Source organism: Terrapene carolina, unplaced genomic scaffold (genome assembly GCF_002925995.2).
Source record: "Terrapene carolina triunguis isolate 2854851 unplaced genomic scaffold, T_m_triunguis-2.0 Scaffold89, whole genome shotgun sequence".
NCBI classification, from domain to species: domain Eukaryota; kingdom Metazoa; phylum Chordata; order Testudines; family Emydidae; genus Terrapene; species Terrapene triunguis.
In genome coordinates, this window is record NW_020664440.1 from 4081628 (window position 1) to 4099338 (window position 17711).

The 17711-nt window shown below is 37.4% G+C and overlaps 1 protein-coding gene across 3 annotated transcripts in view; it reads left to right on the forward strand.

The window, feature by feature from the left end:
- ATXN7 (ataxin 7) overlaps window positions 1-17711 on the forward strand; it is a 101017-nt gene that overhangs the window by 66057 nt on the left and 17249 nt on the right. The window contains exon 1 of one of the 3 annotated variants that reach the window (XM_024192705.1): window positions 784-832. The exons of the other annotated variants lie outside the window; for them this stretch is intronic. Within the exon in view, the coding sequence (XP_024048473.1) occupies window positions 817-832 (16 nt within the window). The 5' untranslated portion in view covers window positions 784-816. Of the gene's footprint in view, window positions 1-783; window positions 833-17711 lie in introns of those variants that run through there. 3 annotated transcript variants of the gene reach the window in all.

A 17711-nucleotide genomic window follows, 5' to 3' on the forward strand; every position in this document is an offset into this window, starting at 1 on the left:
CAGCAAAGTACTTAATATTAATCAGTTCTATGTTAGTCTTCAGTCATGGGAGTATAATCATTATTTCACCTATTAGTACCCATACAATAATTATGGGGAAGGAATTCATATTTTTCTTGTAGAGCTTTGGCATAAAAATAGCGTATAAAAGGTTTGTATAACGTGTACTACAATCTGAAAATGTTAAAAACTGCAGTGAACTGTGGTAAAAGGTAATTTTAGAGATTCATTCTGTACAAACATGATCGCTGTTAACTGGGGTATTAATATTCTTGGTAATTGGAGATAGATTTAAGTATTATATGTTTGTTGTATAATACATCTGTTAATATACCTGGGGTGCTAAGGTTACTTTAAAGAAACTGTCAGAAAATTGGGATAGTAAGTGATTAGCATGTCAATGTGATAAATTGTTTAAGTGCTGCCTTCTCAAACTCTGACAAGTTGCTGTGAAAATAGAAGGATTAATTTACATCAGCAAGGACTCCTGGTATGACCATATTAAATAAAATTAGACTCCACCTCCTGTTTTACTATTTATCTGCCAGGACCTTTGTGATTCAAGTGCACTTTACTGTAGTAGCAAATGTTACATAAACCCAAACATGGAGCTTGTTGGGAGTTTGTGGGCAGACCCAGATTATGATGCAAGGCTTTAGTAGCAAGGGTGCAATGAAGCACAATCAAATTATGTGAATGGGAGTTAACAAGAAGGCTTTCCAGAACAGCCTTTCTTTTTGCACAGGGCTGAAAGCTCTGGGTAACTTTTCTTGTGCAGTTTTCAGAGGCAGGAGTTGGCAAAGAGCCCAGATCTGCATGGAGGTTGCAGAAGGTTGGTATAGTTCTGTACTAACACTACATGGAACTAAAAGACGTATACTTTGTGCGTTTTCTAAGTTTGTTTATACTCTGCCAGGGGTGGAGTTGAACACTGGTGAAGTTGTGTAGAAGGCCTTTGCAGAGTTAGTTGATCAAAGTGGATAATCTCAAAATGAGGGATTAACTGCTGCAAACGGCCCACATAAACCATTCTGAAATGTCATTTGAGAGATTTGGCCAAAGTTCAAAAGCAGATGGGAGTTGAGTTTGCTATTAACTCAAAATGCTGAGGTTTGCACTAAACCATCTAAGTATCTTGAAACAGTAGTTCTTTTTAAAATGTACTATAAAGTAATATGATTGTTTACCTAGTTGATGTCTAAAATTGGAGTTAACATTTTAAAAAGTTTTAACTGAGGGGGGGAGAAGTACCGTATCTTATTTGTGGTAACTGTGGTTTCATGACACAGGAAGTGCTGAGAACAGAGCATAATCTGTTAAATTAAAACTGTTTCCCTACAGAAATGTGAAATCCAAAACAAATTATTTAAAGAAACTATTTTAACGAGGACAGGAACAGCAGTTAAACATTTAAAAAGGTAGATTATAATTCTGTCAATCTTCTATACACTTCAGTATCATTTTGTCAATTTATTAATTAAGGAGGTAAACTAGTAAGAACATGTTTACTTTAACTGTCTTCCTAGTGGCACCCAGCAGTGTAATTTAAAAGTCAGAGATTTAATGCATTCCCTGTTCTAAAGCCAGGTCTTTTGTTTAGGGTGGGCAGGGTGATTGTTTTCCCTTTAATGGTACTCAGTGGGCTGAAATATGAGAATAAATTATTAGTCTAAATGTATTGAATACTACAGTTATATTTTTTTATTTCTAGATGTGCATTAATTTTTAGTTCTAGGTTGTCATGTCCCAGCTGGCTGCTGGGCTCCTTTAAAATAAAATTTAAAATGGCTGAGTGAGACTTTGTGTGTACTAAAACTTTGGTTGTAACATTTTAGGCAGTAAACATCCTCTGCAGAAGCCTAGCAAATTTTTATATATTTAGTGCTCCAAGTGAGCTGTTGCAGAATTAATGGAATACCCGTGACTGTTCTTTTCCTAGGCGTAATAAAATGTTCGGGCTACAAAGGCATAAAACCAGTGTAAGATAGCATTACATAAAACAACAAAAACAAATAAATGATATCACTTCTGCCCTGGGTGTTGCAGCATGAATATTATGTTCCAAGACACAGAACTTTAAAGTGGAGATAAGGTTTCTCATACTTATGAGTATCTTAAGTCAAAGAGCCTTGAAAAAATTGTAATTTACTGTCTCTCCCGCCTCCCCACAAGGAAATGTGACAATTCTTAAGGCTTGCCATTTACAAAAACAAAAATTGGAAAGCATGAAGATGGAGAGTTACCCCAATCAGTCTGAACTCTGGCCCTGTATCCCTGACACCTTTTTATTTTCCTGATATAGTCACTATGAGAAGCACACTAATATTGCAGCTTGTTGTGTCTTTTAACTTAATGTTTCTTAGCATTTCGTAATTGCCATCCTGAATCAGCCCAGTAGTCATCTAGTCTGGTATTCCATCTCTAACGGCGTTCAGTGCCATATGCTTCTGAGGAAAGTGCAGGAATACTGTCATATATAATATACATATATAATAGTGGAATTACCTCTCCATAAGGGAAGTTCCTTTCTAAAGCCCAACAATTAATGATTATCTTATGCCCTGAAGCATAAAGGTTTTATATATTTTGTATAACATTTAATATAACTGTTATTCTAATTATTCATGTAAATGTTTATCCTTCCTTGAATCCTAGAGAGCTTTTGGTCTCACTGATATCTTGTGACAATGAGTTCCACAGTTTAAGTGTATCTGGTGTAAACAATTATTATTATTTATTTGTATTGCCATAGCACCTTGGAGTCCTAGTCAAAAACCAGGACCTCATTGCGCTAGGTGCTGTACAAACACAGAACAAAAAGACAGTCCCTGCCCCAAAGACTTTATAATCTAAATATAAAATACGAGTCAACAGATAGATAGAGATGAATGGGGATGGGAGTCTTCTCCCAAGAAGCAACAGTTTGGGAGCCTGAAGCCCAAGAGGGTGTGCCTTTGCTGGGCCACCAAAGGGAAATTCAGGTGCAGTTGCTCTTTGCGGTGACAGTCCCCGTGCTCTTTGTTTTCTGAGATTGTAAAAAGGTGGATCTGACTTACCTACTTTACACAATTAATTATTTATACATTTCTATCATATTTCCTCTGATTCATCTCCCCTCACAACTCAACAGTCTCAGTGTTTTTCATTCTCCTTTCATATGGAAATCTTTTCATTGCAATAATATCTTTGTCACCTGTCTATCAGGAACTCGAGCAGCTGGGCCATTTTAAAATTCCTTATACATTGGTTCAGCTGCAAATTTTGAGAAGTTTGCAAATTCAACATGATTTTCCTGGCTGGGTACACAGACCCTACCAGTCAGTGTCTGAGGATTCAGATTTTGGTAACTATAGGTGACACAAGCTACTGTAGATAGATAGTAAAAGAGTAATCTGGTAAAATTCACAACTGTGTGTGAAGGGGCACAGAAAGCAAAATGGACACAGGGTAGGTCTTTTAGTATGTGACGAGATATTCTTTCTTCATGGAAAGATAAGTTTGGAGCGTAGCCTGTAGTCATTTAGGTGGCACAAGTAGTGGGTAAGTGGTGTTTTCATTTGTTCAATGAATATGATACACCAGTATTATACTACCGGTATGTAGTAAGATCGTGTAACTCATATTGTCAGAGTTGAAGAGGAACAGTGTACTGGTGTAATGTAACCATTTTTTTGTTGCTGTTGTAGTTGCTGGGTGGAGGATGAGCAGAGATACCGAGTCAGAAATAAGGTTGTTCAGATTACCTTAGGTCTGTATTTCCATGCTTTCCAACACTTCATCTTTTGTAAAACCTTCAATAAGAATGTCTACAATGGCATTCTTTGATTTTTCTATGGCTTTTTTGCTTGCTTGTTTGATTTGGAAACCCATAATATCCCGTTAAGGTCATTTGGCTTGAGTGCGGGTGTGAGAATTCCCCAGTAACTTCCCAAACCTTTTTCTTTGTTATGACCCCTGTGGTACTTTAATGTACATTGCTGGTTAGGTGGAGGTTGTCTTTGTTTGCCAGCGTTTTTATATATTATCACTGTGTTCTAAACTGAGCTATGATTTGGTAAAAATCACACCAGTGAATTTCCGTATAGGCAAAAGTATAGGTTATACAGTGCCTGATATCGTAATCAAACCATGCGGATATTGTAATGTCCTCAACAGGCAACACAGAGATTTGTGTTCATATACTCTACTATGGATGTTGTAATCTCTGCAATCTGAGACCACGCAGATGCTCTATCTTTCCATAATAACCTGGGGCTTGACAGATTTACAAGACATCTATTAACCTCAGACTCCAGAGGTAATTTCCTGGTGAGAAATCCATCCCATCCTGACCTCTTGTCGAGCTGCTGGGTTTGTGTTGGGATTCCTTCCTGGATGCTATCCCTGAGTTGTGCTCAGTGGCTCCATCTTTTGCATCAGTCTCTTTCTAGTAGGGATATGGTAAATTTGAAGGCCCTATGCCACCAGACTGCCCCTGTCTGTGGCTCCATTTTGTGTTAGTGATTCTGCCCTATGAATAATTCAAGACCCTGCCTCTGCCACCCTGACTTTCCCACATGGTTCTTGACATTTTCAATGCGACCCATAAGGTTCTGAATAGCTGAAAAGCACCTGATCAGAGTGTTGCTCATTTCATTCTTTTACTTCTCAGGAGAGCTGTAAAAAAAAGCCAGAAGATGTCTTTCTGCAGACTTGGGGAAACAGCACTGCCATCAGTTCTTATTTTGAAAGTTATTTTTAACCCTGAGGGCTTTGGAAAAAAAAAAGTAAAAAGAGATCTTAAATTCTGTAAAAATTTATTACTGAGCTTCCCTCGCATTGTATTTATCTGGGATTTAAACAGATTAGTTATCTATATGGAAAAATTTAAAACTAGCATTAGGAATGCATAGAGTCTGAGAGAAAGGGAAAGATAGGAGAGGTAGCAAGTAAGGGTTCCTCAGTTTAACAGATCTTTAATGTTATCATATTTCTGCTATATTCTTAGTAACTTTTACAGGCCATTCACAGTTTTTCTTTCCTCTTAAGTAATCTTTCTTTGTAATCTGTTGTGGGGTTTTTTCATTGTCTTTTGTACTGCCAGTTTTAATAGTGATGTAGCCATGGCTGCTGAGTTGGTATACCTGAAATATCAAAGATACCAGGATATTATAGTGTTGTGCTGTCTCAGCTGTAGTTAGGTTTAGTTGTCCATTTTCATGATAAAATTCCAAATTAGGGAAGGGAGTGGGTTTTTTGGTTTTGTCGTTTTTTGATTTGTTTTGTTTGTTTTTTTAAATAGAGCTTAGGGCAGAAATATAAAAATTGTTCTCTTACCAGTTCTTGATGCTAGGAATAATTGTTCTCTTACCTTTGGTTTAAAAGAAAAAGGCAGTTTTCCCCACATATACACGACATGGGGGGGGGGGATATTTAATTCATGTATTTACCAAAAATAGTAGAAATGAGCAGATTAAGATGACTTTTTGTTCATATGTTGAATTTAATGTATAGCCAGAATATATATATATAATCTGTGCAGCATAACAAACAAGTGGTAAATAAATAATAGAGATTCTAACCTGAAGGTATTGAGCACGTTTTGTTTTGTTTTGCTATGAAGCTTATTCAGAATGCAACAAGTCACATACACTGACAGCCATGTATCTATAAGTATCATTCCCATTTTGAAATCCTATCACACTGATTTCACTGTTTGTTTTTTTTTAATCTTTTTTGCGTTTAATACTGATAACTATGGGCCAGCATACTTAACCAGACTTTCTTCGTATGTTCCCAATTGTTCAGTATGATCAGAAACTGCTGGTTATTTTGTTTGTCACAACATTATAATCGGGTCAACAGGCATAAGAAGAGCTGTTATAATTCTGTGCCTCAGGGAATTCACTTCATGTTACCCCAGAGTCCCTAGTTTGTGTCTGGATTTAAAATCCGTTGGAAAAAGCAGGTTTACTTAAGCAATTAATAGTGAAGTTCTTTGGAGCAGGGACTGTTTTTTCACTGAGTATGTGTGTGCAGTGCCTAGCACAAAGGGGGCCTGATCCCTGATTGGGGCCTCTGGGTGCTGTTGCAATAGCAATGAATAGGCAGTAAAATCAGAGGAGATGAGCGCAGAGTTGAGAACCAAGAGATTCTGAGTTGTATGTTATCCTTGCTCTGCCACTGACTTGCTGTATGTCCTTAGGCAAGTTGCATCAGCGCCTCTTGACATATGCAAATTGGAAGAATGATGCTCACCTAGCTCACAGGGGTGTTATGAAGTTAAGGTTGGCACCGTTTTTTTAATATATAAATGCTGGATATTATTAATTATTATTCTTTTTACTATAGCAAGACCTCTGGAATTACCAGCTGCATTTAAAGCTGCAAAACAATTTGCTTGATAGCGCTCTATTTTCAGATGCTCTTAACTTTTCTAAACGTTTATGAAATCTTCTCCTGTTCTCTGCCTGAAGGTGATTATTTTATGGGCAGTTTTGAGGAAAAATAATTTCAGTAATATTTTTGAGTTTGATGACCGTGGGAGGGAAGAAAAAAATATGCTCTTCCCTTTCAGTTTATACGGTGCCTAGCACAATGAGGCCCTAAAGCAGTAAAAAAAAAAAAAAAAAAAAAAAAATTTTTTTGAAAAGTTTAAAACAAGGATGCATAAGAACAACTGAAGTTTAAAATGTAAGACCGTTATATATAGTTCTCAGTGAGGAGTAATTTCTCGTGTGGTTGGGGAGGAGGGGAGAATTCAATGTATTAGGGTCTGAAAAATCTCTTCTGATATGCTCAGTCAATATTTGCTAAAATAAGACTTCATCAGAGTCTAATGAAGTCTCACCTCTTTTTTGATATTGCTGCATATTCTCCTGGTCTGGCTTGGCCGTAGGGCTCAGTCAGAAGAGGCTGTCGGGAGGCACAGTAGCCTGAGAGAGATTGTGGCTGCCTCACAGACATGGACCCAGCAGAATCTTCCAGAAAGTTGCTTTTAACATCCCAGGAGCAAATCTGAAGAACTGTGAATCCTCATTCCTGAGGGATGAGGTGGGTGGGGCCTTTGTAGTTGTGACAGTATTATGCAAATTTGAAGCTTTAAATTAAAAAAAAAAAAGCCCGTCTTTTTCTCCGAGTAAGATACAACCATCTCAATAAAAATGGCTAGAAAACTGTCTCTAGCCGAACAAGAGCATTACCTATGTGAACTCACTCCTCTGCCTCTCCACTCATCTTACGGTGCAGTTTTAAGTCATGTTAGCTAACACATTTTGAAGTTCTAGTGTGGACAGGGCAAGCTGTATTTTAACATCTATTAGCTGTGGAGGGGAACCCGACGGTTTTAAAACGTGTTAACTAACAAAAGACACACTTTTTATTGTACACTAGACGTACTCTTAATGAAGTATCACCATCAGATCCGACTCAGCGTTTTAAATGACGGCATTGTGAATCACAGGCAAAGCAGAGTACACTGTTGTAAGCATACTTATTTATTTATTTTAAATCAGGAAATGCAGGGATTAAGATTGCAGAAGCAATGTTAACTTGGCCACATTGCACATAAGGAATGTTTTCTATTACTGTTTTCCTAGTTAAATAGTTTATGCGTATTATTTATTTATAGTACCTAGGGACCCCCAGCCAAGATCTGGGGCCCCATTGTGCTAGGAGTATACAATCAGACATAAAATGCCATAATACCTACAGCAGTGGTTCTCAACCTTTCCAGACTACTGTACCCCTTTCAGGAGTCTGATTTGTCTTGTGTACCCTGAGTTTCAACTAGCTTAAGAACTTCCTGTTTACAAAATCAGACATAAAAATACAAAAGTGTCACATATCAAAGGGGTAGCCGTGTTAGTCTGGATCTGTAAGAGAAGCAAGGAGTCCTGTGGCACCTTATAGACTAACAGACGTATAGGAGCATGAGCTTTCGTGGGTGAATACCCACTTCTTCAGATGCAAGCTCGCTGTTACTGAAAAATTGCTGACTTTCTCATATTTACCATACAATATAAAATAAATCAACTGGAATATAAATATTGAGCCTACATTTCAGTGTATAGTATATAAAGCAGTATAAGCCAGTCATTGTCTGTATGAAATTTTAGTTTATACTGACTTTTCTAGTGCTTTTAATATAGCCTGTTATAAAACTAGGCAAATATCTAGATGAGTTGATGTACTCCCCTGGAAGACCTCTGCCTATCCCCAGGGGTACATGTACCACTGGTTGAGAACCACGGACCTACAGGATGTGCTATGCAGTTGAGTTGCATTTCTTGTCACACTTCAAAGTTAGCTATATACTACCTTAACTAACCCACCTCAAAACAGTGGTTTTGTCGGGTAACTCTTGTGTGAAGGATGTGACATAACTATATTGTTATTTGTTACCTACCCTTTGATATTTTGCTCAACAGTAGTTATTACATTAATATCCTCTGCTGGCCACTTGTATTATCGTTGTTACAAAAATGTAACAAGAATTCTCAGTAAAAGTTTCTAGTTAACATGCATTACAGCCAGACTGGCTTGATAGATTGGAACATCACTTAATGAGCCTTGGTAATCTATCAGATCAATAACCTGTGCTCTCTGAAGGATTTGTCCTTCTAAATCTCTTGTTTGGGGAAATATCATTTGTTTAAACACAGTCTGTTCAATAAATAACATACTTTAAAACACAACACAATAGAAAATGAACTGACCCAGTCCTGATTTACCAGGCAAACAAAACTGATCTGATGATTAAAGGAACATCAATTGAAGATTAAGGCAGAATCCTTGTATCTAGGCCCCATGATTAGAACATGATAATGAAGCAGCAGTGAGTGAGTGAGCGGCAGACCAATGTAGCTCATAGGTGATTGCTGTCAGCCAGCCCCGTGTTGCTAGTGCAGCTCCAGAGGAGGAGGAGGAGTAACCCGGTGTACTGTGTCTATGGGTATTTGTTCTGAGGTTTTTCAATACTATTTTTAATCAGTGTCCTTTTTCTAACTGGGTCAGCTTTATATGCACCTCTCTGACAATGGAAGGAAGGAAACCGATAAAATATTGTTTTTACTTTCCATTTGACACACACGCATGAAATGCAAATATGACATTAAGTCTGAATCTTCATCTTCAATGTTCTGTTGTACCTAGTTATTTCTGTAGCTATAGTACTGCATGATGCATAGAATTCCACAGTGATCTAAATACTTTGTAGGAAGAAGCATCAGTTTTAACTTTAAATTTCCTTGTTCACATGGATTTGTGTGAAAACTAGTTATTTCAGTGTTTTGTCTGAATAGTATAATACTGTATGGGGCAGTCTGAACACTTTAACCATAAAACAACACAATTGAAGAGTAGCAAAAATATGAAAATCATACACTTTGGGACTTCCGCTTAGTGGAAGATGTTAAGTGTTCTAGTTAGCACTTTTATTATCTTTGTTTTGTAGGAGAAATTAGAAGTGTGAAACAGCAAACAAAATGAATTTTAAACATAGAACCATTCTTGACTCTTTGTAGCAAAAACATATGTATGTCGAAGTACTTCCACTGTCTGAACTAAATTCTTACATGTAAGTAAGTGAAACAGCTCTAGCCTTGTGAATGAAAATTAAAGTTACAGCATTTCTCATAGAAGTAGATTTCTATGTGTTCAGCTGAGTGGGTTTGCTTCATTTTTAATGAGTGGTCTATTAGCACTGGCACAGGTCAGTTTGATTCATTGCCCAACACTTACATAAGGAGTCAGTACAAAAACTGGAGTTTACAAAACTTTCGATGTGTCATTTTATATTCTGTTGCCCATGCCTATTAATTGACATACAGCAATAATGAAAACCACCAAAAGTGTCTGAAAGATTTGGTTATTCAATTAAGTATATTATTGAACAGAACATTCGGAAAACTGTAAAGGCTGCTGCTCTGATACCTGCTGTGTTAAACATACAGCAATGAGAGTGCTGATGTATATAAAACAATCTCTTCAACTTTATACCAGAGATACCTTCTGATGTGGTGTGAGTCTTAAGGGGAAGTAAGGTTAAAAATCACACTTTAGTCTGAAAACTGTTTACCCACTAGTGGTACAACAGCCTAGTACTAACGGAAAGGGGTAATCAGCTGCTTCCCCCCACCTCCGGCGTACTTGATGCATTTGACAGCACTTTGTGTATAGTTAATTTAAGGGTTTTCCCTGTGTAGTCAGTTGGTTCCCTTTTTCTGCATGCGAGGCTTTCACACAGCAAAAGGGAATAAAACTGAAATGTTTTTACAAAACCACAAACGTTGGCAGTAGAACTAAGGGGCAAGTGAAGTGCTACAAACTGCTTAACTTTTTTTTAAATTTGAATGTATTTCAAGTGAATATGTTCCTTTCTATTGCAATATTCTGTCTTGCTTAGGCAGTAATCATTTCACACACAAATGTCTTGCTCTATCATGAGTCCATTGGTACTCAGGAACATATCTTTCAGTATGGTTATTGTAGTAATAGAAATTGCAAAAATTTACACCCTTTTCCAGGGGGTTTCTAACTCTGGATCTATGTAATTTTTTAATCACTGTATGGAAAATGAGCCACATGCAAATTATTGGTAAAGATTTTTTTTTAGGGGTTTGTCAAGGTTTCATTAAAAATGTGCTCGAATATTTATTTGAGGCTCCTGCGAAGTCTTGAGCTTGGATGGGGAGGTGAGAGTGATCAGCACCTCATAGGATTGAGCCCTTGGAGAGTCCAAAAAATATGGAATGGTTTCGTTTTTACTTTTCTGTGTGGCAGCAGGTTTGTTGTGTGTCTAGCACATGTCGTAAGAGGGTAACACAATACTTCTAAGTTGTTTGTCCACAATCTAGATTACATCTTTTGATTTTTTTTTAAAAAAAGATTGTTGATACTGGAACTAAGTTATTAGCTTGAAAAATCACTGCTGTCCCATTTGAAATGTCCTTTTGAGCTGTCCTATAAAAGACACATCAGATATTATTAAAGTATAGGTTTTTTGATTTGGGAAGAATGATGTGAAGTGAAGGAAACAAGGATGTTATAGAAACTGTAAAACACCTGAACATAATTATTTTAAAATATTTTTAGACTGAGTAATAGATCATGACAAATGGGAACTGTAATATATTGGCAGATGATTAAGCAGCATCCAGCAATGTCATATGTTTAGCATAGTATGCCAAATCTTCTCGATTGTTCAGTAAGTTTGTATGGTAATCATTCCATTAAAGGACACTATCAAACTGATACTAAATTCGTCTCACCATAGCCGTACTTTAAAATGAAGGTTGAGTTTGGAGAAGAGTATTAACTTTCTCACACAAGGAAGAGCTGCTGTATTCCTTAAACTAGTTTTTACATGACACAGCTTAAACAAATCGCACTTGAAAATGTGAACTTAACACCAAGATTGAGACATACTATCATTAAGTGTGCGGGCAGAATAATGTGATTGAACAGTGCAGCTGTTGGTTCCCATTCGTATCTTCCCAAACTACCGGTAGTAATAGTATCCCCACCTCTGGTAAATCATTCAACAGCAAACAGGGAGGAGCAGATTACCCAAAATTAGAGATCAAAGGCTTGGAAATAGTTGAGGGGAAAAGACCTCTTTTTATTTGATTGATAATGTACCACCATAAAAGAAATTGAGTCCACGTTTCCGAGTATTCCAGCATTACACTATTAGTTACTTTTACTGTTTTAATATTTTATAACACATGTCATGGACACACTATAGTGTAAGAGGTTCTCATTTAATGTTTGATGGGCATTTTCCTGACTCATATACCCAAACCAGAACAGATGCAGCATCTGCAACAGGAGGAGAAGAAAGCCTAAAACAAGCTCGGTTTGTTTGTTTGTTTGTTTTTTCATGTTGTGAATATATATTAATATACCAAAACTGTTCAAGTAAGGCTCTTTGAGATGGAGATCAGAACAAAATACTATATGTAATCTCCACAGTCTGTAATTTTTCCACAACTCCGCAATGCAATACAATACAATACATTCAATGTTGCTAAATTAGGTAAACACTTCGTACATACAAACTTTTACAGTTATTCTTCTGAAAATGTTTTGTTGTGTTCTGCATTATTTCTCACAAATCTTTTAATGTATTACAATACGTGGAAAAATAAATCATCCTGACTAACATACTGGTGCTCAGGTTTTAATTTAAAGATGACTTAAAATTCAAATCTTATTTTATAAATTCACTGACCCCTTTTGCACCTCACTTCTGCCCGCAAATGCCACCACATTCCAGTGATGGTTGTGCATCTGTGACAAACTGCATCTGTCTCCTGATTGTCAGTACCAGTCTCAGTATTGGCCATAGAAATTAGAGACGACCTTGCCAAGGCAGGATTGTTCCCCTACTGTATATTTTCTGGAGTTTAGTTATAAGTAGAGCTTGTACCACTTCCTTTGGGAGATAGTTTCCCAGCCTAAAAGACCTTTCATCTCCAGATCTTTTCCTGATATTTCACCTAAATTTGCCTTTAATTTCATCTCATTACTCCTACTTGTGTCCTTAATTCCTTTCCAGCATTGGTGTTAGTTTGTAGACCGTTGTCATGTCTCTTCCCGTCTCCTCCTTATAGTTTAACCAAGTAATGCATATTTGGTTCTTCTAATCGTTCCTCGTAAGTAGAGCATTTTGACTGTCTTAATGCTCCTTTTTGGTTCTTTTGAGAAAATGAGTTTGCTGACAGGAATATAAACAGACATAGCTAATTTTAAGAATATATTGGAGAATATTAACAACAAATTTTTGAATTAATAAATGAGTATTCTCACTGGAAGCTTGATTCTGAATTACACTCTTCCAGTCTCAGGACAGAAGTGTGTGCTAAGTCTAACTAAAACTACTCAAAAGAGCTAAAACGAGTACTGAATATTTTTGGTGAACTGCATGGATACAATCTACAGATTGGAAATAATTAGCCAACGTTATTTGGTGAATAGTATTGGAAAGATTGAAGAAATTCATAAGCTGTTTCTGTATTCATAAGCTGTGAACCGGGGGAAAAGGCAAAAGTAAAACGTGCAATAAACACGCTTGCTCCTTCATCATTTTTTGTTTGTGTTATCTGAACCCATTCCTTTTTTCACAGTATTGCCATCCCTAAGTGTTCGAAACCTGAGATTGGCTTAATAATCAAAATGAAAATATGCAGTTCTTTTTATTTGTTTTCTGATGTTTAATCCTTTAGGATTAAAGTTTTCAAGCTCTGCTCAAGGATTTTGAGGACTGGGGGGAAAAAGATGCTCGTGACTGCAGATGCTAAGTCTTTAAGAATATCACCAGACACAAGAAAATCGTGAGAGTTGGCAGCATTAGGTCAATTTCTTCCTGATGCTGAACAACCCAAACGCAAATACAATATTCCAGATATAACTAAACCAAAACTTTATATCTCTCATACGGTTTATACTGCCACCCATCGCTATAGTTAGTATCTGAGCACCAATTATTTGATTGTAGGTTGATTTATTTCAGATTTTGTTTGTATATTCACTGGTTGGTTTGGGGTTCCTTGGGTCGAAGGGGATGCGAGTATTGTAGGTGTCATTCTTACTAGTGGTGTCATTCTTATGATGGATAAGTCCCATAAAGCGGGACTGTTATCTCTCTGCCCCATGATGTTGATGTGTTGGCATATCGTTTTGATCATGCTCTGTTGAAAAAGATTTTGCAAAAATAGAAGGAGTTCAGAGGTGTGAGAGTACCCACTAGCTCTCAAAGTCAGCAGGAACTACTAAGTGCTTAGGACTTTTGAAAATCAGGCTGCTTATTTAGGTACCTAAATTTGGGGTATTAATTAAATGTATTAATTAATACCCCAAATTAATTTTTTGCCAGAGAGTCCTATTCATTTTGCCTGTTGCCAAGTCTTTCAGCATACAACCGACATTAAATACAAGCAACAGCTAGCATTACCAGCTCACAACAACTCCTTGCAACAAACAACACAAGCAGAATGCCTCTGTTATGTCTCCACCCACCATAAGAAAAACGTTTCAAATGACGACCTATAATTACACAAAAGCTTGATCCATGTGGTTCACAGTGACACTGCTCTCAAGTGGGTCCTACTACCCCACGAATAACTTCACTGCTTGCTATTGCAGCTGTTCACAGAGTTCTGAACAGTGATAGTGACCAGAATCTTGTTAATTTCACACACGCTTCCTTCCCCCACTTAAACTTGCAGACTCAGGAAGACACTGTAATTAGATAACTACATTTGGATGGTTTTCTGTGTGATCATAAAGGCCAGAAACTTAATTTTTTTTAAAAAATGAAAGATTATAATCTACAGAAACTAATATATTACCTTAGCATCCCTTTCTCTCCATCATTGTTGGTGAGTACATTTTTCAAAACCTGTTCCTACTGTAATTACTAGTACGTTATATACACTACACTATTGTCATAGCATCTACACCAGATTTCTCTGTGATATGCAGGATAAAGATTGCATTGCTATCCTAAATTTCTAAAATAAGCATTTCTATTGGTACTTGAAACATATCTTAGAAAACCTCCATTTTTATGTTGAACTCTCTAGTTGCCCTTCTCCCTAAATACTGTCCCTACTTTGAAAAAAAGTTGCCAATCTTCATGCTCGAACAAGTCTATTATTATTTTATCATCGTTATCATCGCAGTCCCTAGGACCCGGAGTCATATACCTAGCCCCATTGTACAAATAGAAAACAAAAAAACCGGCCCTGCCCCAAAGAGTTTACAGTGTGAGTGTCAGACGAGAGACAATGGATGGATATAGACCAGTGGGGGAGTAAAGTAGGACAACATTAGTCACCATGGTAGGCTGTGGCCTCCAAGCTGCAGCAGCCTAACTGTTGTCAGGTGTTTTCGTAGGCATCAAGGCAAAGAAGAGTTCTTCTTCTGGTTATTAGGCCCTTGGCTCTATACAGGAAGCTAGATCCTCACTTGTTGTAGCTGGCTGGGGATTTGTTCAACTGTATGTACAGCGCTAGCGTAGCTCATTTTAATGGACAGTGGTAAAAATGTTGGTGGTTGGCCTACTCTAGGGCTCACCATTTGCTGAGAAGCTCTGTTGGTGCTAGAGCAATGCTGTGGAAATTCCCTAAAATTCCAAGTGTGGATGCAGTCTAGAGTTTGAAGTTATTGTGGATGCTGGGAATATCCCAGTGCCGCTGAGTTAGTGAAGAACCTGCATATTAGTATAAATATCTAGTCTGCAAAATCAAGATATCCCCATGAAGGGACAAACGTTTTCAGGGTTTGCACAAAAGAAAACACTCTGATTCAGGTCATTGTTTTAAAAACATTTATCACAACTTGGTTCTGTTCCGTATGGTGTGTAACCCTGATATTTGATTAACAGTCTCAACCCCGTCGGTCAGGTCTTTAATTATCACCAGTTAAAAGGGGGGTTTTTTTGTATTATCTTACTTATGCTAAGACTGGCTTTCCTTCTATGATATCAATACAACAAACAGTATAGTCTGGCCATCTTTCAATCCAACCTTAATCCAGGGCTAATTGAACAGCCCTGACTAAACTCACTAGAAAAAAAAAGTATTCAGATCATGTGGATTAATTGATATAATTGATATTTTACACAGTTTAACACTAATGATGACTTGCAAGGTAATATTTAACCTCAGTTTTTATCCTAATCCTTTTTTCTTCTCCAAATATACTTAAATGAAGTAACACCCTTCTCTTATTTTAAATAAATTGAATTAAGTTAAAAACAGATCACATTGGTGACCTATGAAATTATCAAAAACTATTCTTAACAGTGACAAGCATTTGGACTTTGAATTTGCTAAATATACAGTAGTTTGGGGGATATTGACTAATTTATCTCAGTAATTCACACAACAATTCTGTCATGGTTTATGTATGGAGCCTAGCTGCATCATAAAACTTCACTGAACTAATGGCCTTCAAATAGTAACTTATCAAAGCTACCCAGGGATTCTTGCCATTGCTATAAAAAGACATTTGGCAATAAACAGTTTGTCATATTAGAAGCACATCCATTTACTAGGCTATAAGATGCTAATACACTTCGCTTGAAACTCTTGTACAATGTCTAGTTTTGTAAATATGTTAAGTGGTTAATATTGGACATCATAGAAGATTTCTTGTATCATTTTAAATCAGGTATTTTAAAGAAAAAGTGGTGATAGTTACTGCAATTATTTTATATTTCTGTAGAAAATGTTATCTGAGGATCTCAAAGCTCTTTACAAACATTATTTAAAACCTGACAATATCCTTGTAAGGTGCTGTCAGTATTATACCCATTTCGCAGAGAGATAAACGGGTACAGAGCATAAGGGACTTGTTGAGAGTCACTCAGTGAGTCAGTTACAGACCCCATTTCATGACTCTAGTTTCCTGATCTAACCTGTTCATTTATAACTAACCTGTTATAAATACTTTAGTTCAGCATCGACGAACATGTTTAAAATTCTTGCTCCCAGATGCATGGGGATAGAGTTTGCTGGCCTCAGTCTGGCGCTCCCGCTACCTTTCTTGCCTAGTGGGGAGAGGTTGACTCACTTTTCCATGGTTACTTCTCCCCTGACACTCTTGCTGAGAGTTGGGGGTGGCAGTGCTGTTGCTGGCTACATTGGCACAGGGTTGGTGACTTTCTGTGGATGGCTTCAACCTGTGACTTAGGTGTCCGGATTGGTCACAGAGTGATATATTTGGGGCTGGGAAGGAATTTTTTTCCTGGATTTGAATTAGCAGAACCTCAGCGAAGTATTGCACATTCCCCTGGGCCTGATGGGCCATCATGCAGGATGTATGGAGTGGTGGACATGATCATTATGTGTGCCTAACAGGTGACAGAGCTCACTGCAACTTGATGGGCAAGCTTCCTGCCAGTTTAATTAGGTTTTGTCATAGCCCTGTGGCCATTTCTGAGATTGGAATAGCCAAATGGGTGGCTTTAAGCAATGTTAACAGTATCGGCTGAGAAGAAACATTATTACTAACAACAAGTATGTGCCCTTCCATGCCCCACACACGCACCCTAGCTCTGTGGTCTGATATGCTGCACTTGGCCGCTTGGTGGAGGCACAGACATGCCTGTAAACAGGAGAGCTGCCTATAAGTGTTATCTAGGAACCACCAGGAGTTTGGGTTACCCAGATATCAGGTGAGCGAATGGCTTATTACCATGGTTATATGCAGGTGGAACTGGATATTCCATGAAGTTGTGAGGTATGCAGGCAGTGGTACTCAGCGATTAACTGTAATAACATACACACATTTAAAATCTACAGGCTATACATTTGAAATGAAATATAGCTAAACATTTATTTATGTTAATGCCATGGCTATCCTTTTATTAAATGTAACTCCATAAACTCAGTCATTTCTTCCCTGACATATGCATCATGGTAACCTGCCTGCTCTCTGTTCAGCAATTCAGGTATCTTTTTCCTGGTTAAAAACAAAGCACACACCTGAATAATTATTTTTCCTATGAATGCAATGAGTCACTGATGTCTGATGCTGTAAGATAGAATTCTGCCGTAACTGGTCTGGGCAGATTATGAAAGGGGAGTAGAATTGCTCCCAGGAAAATTACAGAATAAATCTAGAAGTGTTCCAGAGCTAAGAGTTAGCAGGCAGTGGCAAAAGATTAGTGTGGAAGTTCTTTCACCCTATTAGGAGGCATTAGAACAAAACATTTGATAATTCTT